The sequence below is a fragment of the Lissotriton helveticus genome, chromosome 8 (assembly GCF_964261635.1).
Source record: "Lissotriton helveticus chromosome 8, aLisHel1.1, whole genome shotgun sequence".
NCBI lineage: Eukaryota > Metazoa > Chordata > Amphibia > Caudata > Salamandridae > Lissotriton > Lissotriton helveticus.
Genome location: NC_136069.1, coordinates 1069963709 through 1069976889, shown reverse-complemented (window position 1 = coordinate 1069976889; position 13181 = coordinate 1069963709). Strand labels below are relative to the sequence as shown.

The 13181-nt window shown below is 44.7% G+C and overlaps 1 protein-coding gene across 1 annotated transcript in view; it reads right to left on the bottom strand.

Moving 5' to 3' along the window:
- The window catches only part of LOC144771874 (cilium assembly protein DZIP1-like), a 1571028-nt gene that overhangs the window by 862740 nt on the left and 695107 nt on the right, over positions 1 to 13181 (bottom strand). The window contains exon 13 of the mRNA XM_078656123.1: positions 219 to 263. Within this exon, the coding sequence (XP_078512249.1) occupies positions 219 to 263 (45 nt within the window). The remainder of the gene's footprint in view (positions 1 to 218; positions 264 to 13181) is intronic.

Sequence of the window (13181 nt, the reverse complement as noted above, 5' to 3'; positions counted from 1 at the left end):
CTATGAATCACACATGGGTGCTGTTCCCCTGCCCCGGGTTGAGAGATGGGGGTTAAGTGCATCTGACAATAAAGCATGTATTTGAAATAAAGCATATATAAGAAACTGAAGCAGGCAATTGCTATGTGACCAAGTTAACATTCATGATTAGAGACACTGGCAAATGTACACATGTGAGGAGTGACACTTTAAATGTATAAGAATAGAATAAGACTCACTTGTGGCTCCTTGAGTGCTACATTCTTGGACAGCAGGAGCAGGTTCTGAAATACAGAAGTAATCTGGTTAAGCCACAGAGGGTAAAGGATGACACCTTCAATCAAAGGCATCAATGGTTCCTGAATGTATTACCATATGTAAGCAGCACCAACTATTTTGAAATTGAGGCCTACGTCGCCCAGCATTAAAATAAACACAGTTTCTCAAAGAATATCTCGATTTCAGTGTTTGTTAATCAAGCGGTAACACATTTATACATTTTATAAAAAACCCACATCAGCACTATGTCACAGTCCCTGGAAGCTTAGGACATCCCTTCATTCCTGCCAAAGATTGTCGCTTTGAGAAGATATAGCTAGTCCCACCTTCGAAAATCACTATAGCACATCAAGTAAGCAATCCCACCTTGTGCAGCTTGGGACTTCTCTGCTTTCCTTAGCCACTAACATTACTGCGTTCCAAAAAGAGAAGATCAAGGAACAAACCACAATATTGGACTTCATGGACACCATTTAACTGTCCTTAATTAGGGCTGTGTGAAAAAGTTGTTACATTTGTGTAATCTCACCCAATTCTCAAAATGCCAAGGTTTATTAAATGTGTTAGTTTATTTTACAGAAGCCAAGAGACACCCTGAAGCCCCTTCCCCACCACAGCTTGGTGTATGTGGAACCAAACCAGTTTGAAATGGCCCTTCTTAGAGTATTTTCCTAAAACGTTTTGCTTTTTCGTCCTGGTTTTTGCTGATTCTCTGTGCATGGCCTCCGGACTCTGGGCGCTTACCCACTGAACTGCAGTGGAAAAATGCACATGCCCCTCCTACACATGCCAAGAGGGGCACTCACATAATTGGTTTAGGTGCTGTACCTATAAGTGCCCTGAAAAAACGGTACACCATATACCGGATGTTAAAAGTGGGACGAGGCACTGAGTGTGTGACCCACCTGATTGGCCTATCGAACATGTAATACGCCTGCTAATGCAGGGCAGTGGGGACGCACTGGCACTTGTGCTTAGGTTTGTATGGGTGCACATATCACCCCAACAGGGGTCTCTCTGCGCTATAGCAACTCCAAAGTTGTATAATCCCCGACTAGAAGAGTGCCAAAATACTAAAAACTAAAACAGCCAGGTCTTTAGAGATTTTTTTAATTGTTTAAAATCAGTGCATGGGCGCAATTGCAGAGGAAGCGGATTCCAGTGCTGGGGGCTAAATGTGGGAATGAGCGCCCACCATACCTGGTGATACGAATACACCAGGGACATAGTAAGAATTTCCCACTCGATCTTAACAGTGCCAGTTTATCCTACAGATAGTACGGCCCACTTCCATACAAAGCTTAATGGACAAAGCAGTAGAGTTTGAACCCGGCCTATTTTTTTAAAGGCAGCCATGGAAAGGGTTCTGAGAATGGGTACTGAGGGCGAGCGAGGCGTAGGATGACTAATTAACCGTGCTGCAGGGTTTTTAACCACCTCGTGTTTGGAAAACAGTCCTTCGTTCATGGCAACAATTAAAGCATTCCCATAAATAAGGCGACTAATTATGAGGAGCTATCAATATGAAAGGGGAAAATAATTTATTCGTTTTTCAATTTTTCAATCTTTGGTGATGGTACTATATCTAAAGGTGGTGAGAACGGCTCTCTTTGCAAATGGCAAAGGGGGAGCACTATGTGTTTTTAAAATACCCCTCACACACTAAGAATCCCTTAGTGTCATGCTTCATCATAGGGGTCTTCCCGTCCCTCTACGGGGCGGGGCGTACGGCGACCTATGAGCTACGCGGGAGCACATTTGTTTTTTGACGATAGGTTATATGTGATGTGTGGACAGTGAAAAGTGAATAGGATAAAGTGTAGGGACCTGATCCCACAGAGCTGCTGAGGGGTAGGATTGAGGCAGACTATTGCCAGTGGTCACTATATCGCTTGAAAAACCCTAAGATGCAGGCTCATGGGGCACGCTATATTTGAAATAACTAGACAACAATAGGTCACCTATTTTTCATGCTTCATAGAGGGCCTACTCAAGCCCAGAAGCAAAACCAAGTAGCCGATTTTTGCTACTAGGTTTTAGGACTTTAGGCATACTACATTTTACTAGAATTGAGTACTGTTAGTAGGGACCAATAAAGGTCCTGAGGAGTAAGCAGGAGGGGACTGCTTACGAAACATATCATGTCGACCAAGTAGATAACGTAATTCGGCCTACTTTAAAAAAACCCTTCTAATGTTCTCAGCCGGAGAAGTCAATAAATACATTTTTTTCTACCAGCCAGAGAATTTTTAATTTTTACTATTTTTCACTTATATAGGTCCCTACACTTTATCCTAATCACTTTTCACTGTCCACACATCACACATAGCCTATCGTCAAAAAACGAATGTGCTCCCGCGTAGCTCTTAGGTGGCAGCACGCCCCGACCCGTAGAGGGACGGGAAGACCCCTATGATGAAGCATCACACTAAGGGATTCTTAGTGTGTGAGGGGTATTTTAAAAACACATAGTGCTCCCCCTTTGCCATTTGCAAAGAGAGCCGTTCTCACCACCTTTAGATATAGTACCATCACCAAAAATTGAAAAATTGAAAAACTAATAAATTACTCACCCCTTTCATATTGATAGAATCTCATTGGTTATGTATACAATTTAGGAGGGTGATTCTATCACCACTGCCTCTACACTTCCTCAATTGTTTTTCTGGACTAATTATGAGGGCCTGGACTACGCATTTCCTAGCCTGCAACAATAGCCACCAGAAGACCTTCCTGAGGAGAAGCATGATTCCAAAACATTTTCCCACAATGGCATTCACATGTTTCCTCATAGAGAGGTTTTCATCAACCAGAATTCCAAAATAACTTACTGACACTCTAGGGGTAGGAGCCGGGTCCAAACTATGCGGCCACCAGTTCTCTGACCACACAAAGTGAGCTTTTCCAAACTGCACAAGCTCAGTTTTGCTAGTGTTTAGCAGGACTGCATCCAAGAGGCAATCTTATCCATACAATTACAGAATCTTTATTTGGTAGGGTCCAGATTAGGTCCCATTGAGAGGACAACTTGGGTGTCATCTGCATGAGAGATGACCTCAAACACAAATTACTTTATCACTTGGACCAATGGGGTCAGATATGTTGAAAAGTGTGGGCCTCAAAGGAGACATTTGCAGCAGTACCCAGTTTATGGCTATGGTATGAGAGCAAAAGGACCTTAGCTGTACCTCAAGGCAGCGCTCACTCAAGAAATTTCTCAACCACCTTAAAGGCTTCCCCCAAACACCTATCTCCTCCAGTCTTTAAATCAGGACTGAATGGGAGATAGCGTTGAAAGCTCCAGAAAGGTCTAACAGCACCAGCATCGCTCAGTGCCCTTCATTTAAGGAAAGTCTTATCGAAGACTTTCACCAGTGCCGTTTCCGTGCTGAAGCGATACCAAAGGGGAAGATGGATGGAGTGCTTGTGCAAATCAAACACTCACCCCCAGTCAACTGATCTGGGTTTAATCCATCATCATTCTTTAGCTCACTCCACCACCCCAGTTCAGACATGACCATATGCAAATCAGTCTGACCCTGTGCCTCATGGGAACAGTCCATCCCGAACTGCCAAGCCATGTTTTCCCTGGTTAACGCTCCGTCCATCATCCACTTTGGTATCGCTTTGTTTCCCCCAAGTTGGCAGGGTATGTCCAGACGTGGGTCCCTTGCTCACTCTACCACTGGATTCAAGATAGCCTGGCTGAGGAGGATTATGAATTCGAAACCAGTCCCAGGATGCTTGTTTCCGGTCCAAGGAAGACATGGCTTGGCAGTTCGGGCTGGACTGTTCCCTAAGTGGATAGATTAGAGGGAGAGGTTTTGACACTTGGCCTCTGGGAGCCAGTGCATGATCCCACTTAAGGATGAGATCTGCATTTCACTGTCTCATGGCAAACAGGACTGGAATTTAGGGGGGGCATCTATAGTTTAAAGGGAAACCCTCTGAACCACCCCGACTTCAAAAGCACACTGAAGTATAACGACTGGTGCCATATTTCAGCAGGGTAGAGATACACTTGTGGAGACATGGGATCAAAGAACCTGGATCTGTGTGGTGCACACTGCCAGAGGAATCTGTTGTGTCGAAGGAGGATTACTGACATTGAAAGGGACCATGTGCCTTTCCTGAATAGTGGCTAGCCTAGGCTGACTACCTGCTGCTGTTTGGCATCCCTAAGTGTGTTCCCTGTTCTCTTGTGGAAGTCTCAGGGACATCAAAGACCTCCTGCAAGGGACCCACACCATTTACCTGTGATACCTGGAGAGCGGTGCCCACTTAAGTGCCCATATTGTCTGATGGATTCCCAACTGGTATTGAGGCATGAGCTTGGAACCAAGAAATGTGCCTGGAGACCAGACCGCTTTGTGCAATGCCCCAAAAGTTCTGACCGCATCTAAAAATAGGGGCCCCTGCATCAAGGGGACCTCAACAGGCATAAACGTTTTGTTGGTGCTGAGCGGAATCACTGGTTGCGAGATCCAGCGTGGCCTGCTTCCTCAATCATGCTGCATCTCTCTCGTGCGACACACCGTCTGCATGCTCATTACATTCATTGTCCTATTCACAGGTTGCGACGGAGATGAGGGCATGTCTATAGTAGTGCCTCATTCTACCTTGTGCAGCATTGCTTTACTTGCGCCTGTGTGTGTGATTGGAATTTCCTTGGGTGCCCCGTAACCAGGTGGAACTGGCTTTATGCCTCATTTTCAGGGAGGTACGGACGTTTGTGACTCTTCATTTAGTGTGAGCGGTACTGTCATACCAAAGTGCACTGGATGTGGTGCCTCACTTCCAGGGAGGTACTGAATTGACAACTTTTCATTGCGTGTGATTTGAACTGTCTGGTGTGACATGGAGCAATGCACACCACACTTTGGACCTCACTTCCAGGCAGCTACTGAGTTTGTGACTCTTCACCGTGTGTGACCGGGAACTGTCTGGGGCAGCTCATATCACCACGCACCAGATATTCTGCCAGGATTGCCTGTGTTAGACTCTGAACAACGTGTGTCTGGCAGGGTACCTCCTTCTTCCGAGAGGCCCCCATGTTCCATGCCCCATACCCCCATACTCCATTGATTGTTCCTTTTGGGTTCCCAGTACAGCGGACCAACTGCCCTCTCTCTACCTAGCCCCTGACGACATTGTGTCCCAGGTAGTTTTGTCAGGGTGGTGAGAGTGACTGACTAGGCTGAAAGAACACTTCCAAGAAGCTATTGGAAGGTGGTCAAGAGACTGTGTGCCCACCTCCTGTGATTTGAAGAACTGGGCTGTTGCCGTAAAGTCCCTTATAGATACCTTTAGAGTGACCGAGTATTGCCTGCTCCACATCCTGTGGTTAAAGTTCCCGAGTGTTGGCCTGACCGCCATTTGACGGCTGCCTCCTAATTTGTCCTGCTACCTACCCCCAGCTTCTTTAATGGTTTGTGCACCATTAGTACCAATGTAACACCCACATTTAGCAATAAGTAACAGGTGACCATTCCAAGTTTGCAAAGGGCCTTCCACCACGCTGTAACACTTGTTGCATCATTTTTGGTAACGTTCGAGCATTTTGAGCTAGAGACAATGTTTTTTTGTTCAAATCTGCAGATTATGCAGCAGATGATGGATTATGTGGCCAATGCGTAAATTGTCTAATTATGCAAAAATTGGTGCAGCTGAACAGTCGCATAATTTCACTGGCCCTGCTCATACCTACGACTAGGTCCAGAAGTGCTCCTCAGTGGTTCCTTCTTTTTTGTGTCTCATTGAGTTTATAGTTTAGCTTCTATGGAAACGAGGAAGACTACACCTGAGGTTACCAATACACAGCACAGACTACCATATCAAATAATTCCTCTCCATAACACATAATCCCACTCTACATAATTCCTATACACTAAATACCACATACTTTCTATCCACAAAATATCACTGCACAAAATACCACATAATTCCACTACATACAACGTACATCCCCTCCACTCAGAAAAATATTAGTAAAAAACGGTTACATTTACAACGCCAATAGCGCTAACTTTCGCAAATTCAAGACCTATTACATTGCAAATGCTTCTTTAACTAGTAGTCATCTATGCAGAGTGGTGGACAAAGGCGGCTGGGCCTTCAACCAGCGCGCAGGAATTAAACTGCATACCACTTACAGGAGGTACCAGAAGGGCTTCTTGGTCCCCAAAGTCCCGCAGGAGTAAAGTGGACTTCATCCCCCAACAAGGAGTGTGCCAGGAGGCACATTTGCAAAGTGGTGGGGAAAGAGGCTGTGGCCTCCGAAGACCTCTTAGCAATCCCACTCTGAGGGACTTACTGGCGCTAACAGGAAGGGTAGTTGGCCCCAAGGATATCCTTGGGGACCAACTACCCCTTCCATTACCTCCAGTAAGTCCAACACAGCAGTATTGCTAAGTTCTCATAGCAGGCCACGCCCCCTTTGTCAACCACTCTGCGAAATCGCTCCCTGCACACTATTGGATGGGGATTAAAGTCCCCTTCACTGCTGGGGATCCTTAGGGGACAACTAGCCTACCTGTTACCTCCAATAAGCCTCACACAGTGGGATTGCTGAGAGGTGGACACAGGCTATGCCCCCTTTCTCCATCACTCTGCAAACGCACCTCCTGGCATGCTCTTGGTTGAGGGATGAAGTCGCCTTCCTACCTTCCTAAGGGTTCCTGGGAGCCAACTAGCCCTCTTGTTACCTCTAGTAGGCTCCACACAGCTGGATTGCTGAGAATGGTCAGAGGCCACGCCCCCTTTTTACAACACTCTGCAAACGCGCCTCCTGGTGCCCTGCTGCTTGGGGATGAAGTCCACTTTAGTTCTAAGGTCCTCAGGACCCAAGGGGACCTCATCACACCATCAGCAGTGCGCCCAGAGGCGAGTTTGCAAAGTGTTGTAAAAGGTGGCGTGACTTCCTACCACCTCGCAGCAATGTCAATGTGCGGGGCTTACTGAGGTGCCTGGTGGCCTAGTTGGCCCCTAAGGACCCTTAGGATCAAAGGGGACCTAATCCCCCAACCCAGAGCATACCAGGAGGCGCACTTGCAGAGTGGTACAAGTCCTCCAGTGAGTTGCCGATTTATTTGATTTTTTTTTTAATTTTAGCAAGAGAGGTTGTGTGCCCTGCCTTACCTTGACCCTGTTGGCCCCGAGGGACCCCATCACCCAGGGCTTGAGTTATTTCTTTTTAAAATAAAAATAACTGAAAAGGGAGGGGGCACATGCCCCCCTCTTGAGGCCGATTACGGCCCTGGGGCCCCAGGGACCACATTTCCCGGGGCAAGGCCATTGTTTGTTTTTTAAAGGGGAGGGGGCCATGGAGCCCCCCTCCCCAGGTGGACTTTGACCCCAGGGACCCCATTCCCCAGGGTCCAGCAAAAATAATATTTATGGAAGGGGGGCGCGTAGCCCTCTTTCCCTTGGGCACTTTTGGCTCCAGGGATCCCATCCCCAGGGCCTGCCCAGCCTTTCTTTTTCTTTAAATTTTGAGACGGGCCATGTGGCCCCCTTCCTGAGGCCAATTTTGGCCCCAGGGACCGCATCCCCCGGAGCCGGACTTACGTTTCCAAAATATTTTCTTTTAAAGGAAGGGGTGCCAAGTGGCCCCCCTCCCAAGCTGTTTTTGGCCCCTGGGACCCCATCCCCTCGGGTTTGGCCTCTGGTTGGGGACCGCGAGAGGAACCCCATTGCCCCCACGGTCTCTGCCAGATCCTCGCCTCCTGCAGGATCCAGCATTGCTTTTGGGCAAAGGGAGCTGCTGATATGCGGCTCCCTTTGCCCGAAACAATTCTGCTTCGCTTTATGTAAACAACGCTTTCATGAAGTGAAGCAGAAGTTTGCTGTGGCAGGGCATGAGCAGTGCTCCCTCCCTGCCATAGCAAACTGCAAGGTTCCCGGGGGTGGGCACCCCGGGACATTGCTGGGGCCGGCCTTGAGGGGATAGCGGTCCCTAGGGCCAAGGAGGGCTCCAGGAGCACCTCCCACACTTAATTTAAAGAATTTAAGCCCCAGTGAGTTGGCGGTCCCCATGGCTGAGGGTCCCCGTAGGACCCCTGCATCACAATTTTGTAACGCCCCTGGAACCTGGCCCACCGGGGGCTTAATTAAACTAAGCGCAGGAGACTGCACTTCATTTTTTTTTTAATAGATGGCATTCGCACACTCTGCGTGAATCCCTCCCCAATTTGTTTTTAAAAAGATGCTTATTTGGGCCCTCAGAGTCCCTGTGGGACGCCCTGAGCAGGCCTAGGAAACAGGGTGTTTCTACCCTGCCCCCTTTTTCCTGATTTTAATACTTGTTAGATATTGTATCTTGTGGCTCGGTTAAAACAAGTCACAAGATGGCTGCCCACACTTCCTGCTTTGAAGTGTTGGCAGCCAATCAGAGTCAAGCTCATGTTCAGGAGGGTGTGCGAATCTACCGCATTCACCAGATACTAATATTTTTTTATATATGAATTTTTCAGTAAATACTGAACGGATTTACACCATTTAAAGCAAAGAGTGCATTCTGGTCCGAGAGCTACCATTCTGCAAAATTTAGAGTAATTGCGTTCAGCAGTTTGGGCTGTAGCTCCAACAAAATTAACATGAAGAAAACACGTTTTGGGACCCATGTATATATATATATATATATATATTACCTACTGGCGGTCGCCAGTAGGTATATATAGTTAGGATTTTTTCTCTATGGGATTTTTGAAAATTATATATATATATATATTCACAGAAAAAACCATAGGTTATAGACCATATATAGTTAGGAATTAGCATTTACAAAACCTTGAAAATTCACTGAAAAAACCATAGGTTATAGACCATATATAGTTAGGAATTAGCATTTAGAAAACCTTATTTTACTCACACAAAACCATTGAAATTCCATATATAGTTAGTTGCACTAACTATATATCGCGCACCCGCAATCCACTGCTGATGATGTCACATATTACATCATTCATGACATGGTCAGTGACATCACTGATGACATCACTGATGACATCTCAAATGACATCACTGATGACATCACTGATGACGTCTCATTTGGATTCATTCTTGTGCTAATACGATAAACCTCTTCAGACTCTAATATAACCTTAGATACACTAAGTGTATACAGACACTCACACACTGCCACTCATCCATGGAGTTACTCACACACCCAGTCAGTCATGCAAAGAAACAATCTCACCTCCATTTCTTCAACTATACAGTTATACACACCTTACTTATTGAAACATATACTAACACATATTTACTCTCTTATACAATCCCTGATACAAGTTCACAATGATCGATACAACCACTCACTCAGTGGCTCTCATGCACAGTTATTTATATATGCCAACTCTCACATGTACTGTGTTTTACATATGTACTTACTATGACATGTAGCATTGAGATATCCATTCACTCATCAATACACTCATGCACACAGTCAACTGCCCATGTAGCTGTTTCCACATGCACTCTTGAACTCATACACCTAGTGAATAAACTGCTCACACATCTATGCACAGAGTCACACACCTTCCAGCCACCCCCACACAAACTCAATCTCCCATAGAAATACTTGGGCAACCAATTAATAACACATATAGCCTCTCGTATAGCTAATGATCAACACATGCAGCAGTTTACATCACAACAGACATAATGATGCACAAATTAAGACAGTTTAGTCACTAACCCATGCATTCAGTGAGACACATTTAATCACTCACTCATACAGTCAGTCACGCACCTACTAAATCCTTCATCCAGACACTTATACATCCACTCATTCTTCAATATCTAAGACATATTTTAACTTTACAGAAACATACAGTCACTGGATGTTGTCATCAGTGATGTCATTTGAGATGTCATCAGTGATGTCATCAGTGATGTCACTGACCATGTCATGAATGATGTAATATGTGACATCATCAGCAGTGGATTGCGGGTGCGCGATATATAGTTAGTGCAACTAACTATATATGGAATTTCAATGGTTTTGTGTGAGTAAAATAAGGTTTTCTAAATGCTAATTCCTAACTATATATGGTCTATAACCTATGGTTTTTTCAGTGAATTTTCAAGGTTTTGTAAATGCTAATTCCTAACTATATATGGTCTATAACCTATGGTTTTTTCTGTGAATTTCATTGGTTTTTTAACAGCTAATATCTGTAGCTGTAAAATGTATTCTTCTTTAAATCCAAAAATATATTTTATATGTTTATGAATAATTTTTTTTTTAAATATTTTTTTTTCTTCGTTCCCGCTTCGCGAATCGGGAAGCTTCCCGTTAGCTGACCTTGATGCCGCGAAATAGACCGCGAGCCGGTAAACGTTTCTTTACCGCAAGTGCCGCGTTAGAAAACAACATCGTGACGCCTCCCGTCCGCATGACGTTTCACGTTGTCGCGTGATACGTCATATGACGTGCTACGTTAGCGAACTGGTACGCGAAGCGAGTCGCAAAGCGCAGGTTTCTGGAAGCAAACCGGGAGGCCCTGCAAAGCGCTTAACGTAAACACAGCAAGTCATGTGACTTGGTAATAACACTTTTCATTGGTTCATTTCACTTTTGGTTTCCTAATGATGTAAGACTAGGTCATATAATCTAAAATGAACACTTTTGATTGGTTGAGAACTCTTGTTTTTCCCAAATGATGAAAATCCCTCCTTCTTTCCTCACTCTGACTTTCATCATTGTGAGAGAAAGACCCTTTGTGATCACTGAGCAATGGCTTCTTTAGTAGCTTCAGCTGGTGCTTCCCCACCACCTCCACCACATCCAAGGAAGAGTGGACCACCTGCTCAAGTTGTAATTCAACAAGAAGAAGAAGAAGAGGAACAGGAGGACGAGCACGAAGAGAGGCAGTTTTTGCCTGAGCAGCCCAGGACGTCTCACCGGAAAGAAAACTTCATTTGGCAATTTTTTAAAATTCCCAAAGGTCAGAAAAAAGTAAATGCAAGATACGTAACTTGCCTTATATGTCAAGATAGACTGTCCAGAGGGACCGACAAAAAATACAGTTTCAGAAACTACACAATGCATCGCCATATGACTAGGTGGCATCCTAACAACTACAGTGCTGCACAGTTTCGGAACGACCTAGATAATCTCCCTATTATGGCCAGAAGATCTGTTGTACCGGAAGTAACGGGACCAGAGAGCAGGGAGATGGTGCCAAATATACAAATGAGATTTGGTGATGTAAAACACATCTGCGCATTTTGCGATGGATTCATTTCCTACGGAGAAAAAAGCATCACTCTGATCAACAGAGCTATTGACTATCATATGCAAGTTTGTCCGAAACGCCCAAAATAATAAATACTTCTTTTTTTTGTTTTGTTGCTCCTGTTGAGCCCTTTACAATGAATCGTTTTCATTGCCCCCTCCAAGAAAAACCCAAAAAAATATAAAACTGTTCCGAAAAATTCAAAAACAGTAAAAAAATGTTCAGAAAAATAAAAAAAAAAGTTCTTTTCAGAACTACCTCCCCGTTATTAAAAAATTGGTACAATATTTGGAACTGTGCCAACCTCTATTTCTCTTAGTTCGCTTCCCAGTTCGCTCGCGGGTACGCGAACCGGAAGCGACCCAAAAACAGTAAGTATAAGGGAAGGAAACAGACACTTATGTTAAAAGAAAGACAGCTATAAGGGAGTAAACTAGAGATACCATTACCCGTAATCCACTGCTGATGATGTCACATATTACATCATTCATGACATGCTCAGTGACATCATCAGCAGAGGATTGCGGGTTTTTTGGCAACATGCCTTATCCACGGTTTAATAACGCTGCCTTTTGCTTTATATAAGTTTTCAAATTGTATGAAATATATACCAATAGGTCGTTATGAACCTTTAGGTAGTGCTTTTCTTCATGAGGTCTGGTCGCTTCCATACACATACAGATGTTTCAAAGATGATCAAGAAGTTTATCTGAATGGAGAGGAATGCACTGAGACGCCAGATCATTCACTAATGTGTAGGCACATACAGTTACACGGTTCATGCAACAAACACCGACCAAATATGGCTTGCGTGTTGCAAGGCACGCCAGTTCCTGCTATCATCCCCACGTTCAAGTTGTTGGAAAATGGTAGTTATTTGATGCTCAATAATGAAGATTGTTCTGAGTTAATTAAAAGTATTCCTTTTATCGTAACAGTAAGTGAACGGGTTATTTGCTGCAGAAATGTTCTATTTCCTCCCACACATGAACATAGGGAGTTTTCAATCTGGCCACAAATACCAACCTTGAGACACGTTTCAACGGCATGGCAAGAATAAGAGCTCTTTTGTCTCAGAGAGAGGTGGCCTTGAGTTCGGCCCGTGAAACTTTCGTACTTCACATAGCGAACACCCATACAGAGGTGCAAAACCTTTTTCAATTAACATTTGCCTTTCAATTTCAGCAACATGTTTCCGACTATCTTTAACGCATCCTCCACAAAGTCCCTGGTGCACTTTTTTAAAGTTGTTACCAGTGGTCTCGTGACTTCATTTGAGAAAATCTTTGGAGTCATCCCTGCTTCCTTTCATTGTATTTTCTGCACTCTGGTTCGTGGATTGGCATTTTTACTTGCATTACCAGCGGACGCTCTTGTGCTTTTTTACATTTTTAAATATGGATGTCCCTCCTATGCAACCTCCGACCCTGCAGCTGCTGACACTGTTCCGCAATCGCATGCTAGAATATTATGGCACAATGCCGTTGGCGATATTAAGCACGGCATATGGATTATCTTTTCGGTTCTCCTACTTCACCTGTGTCCAGCCTGTATTTCACTGCCTGACCTGTGATTTCGATTGGGCCATTGATTTGTGTCTCTGCGGGCCGGTTTCTCCTGACGTCGACTTTAATCAGCTGATGACTCCTATCATTACTCACGAGTTGGTTTGTCCTGGCGAAAGGA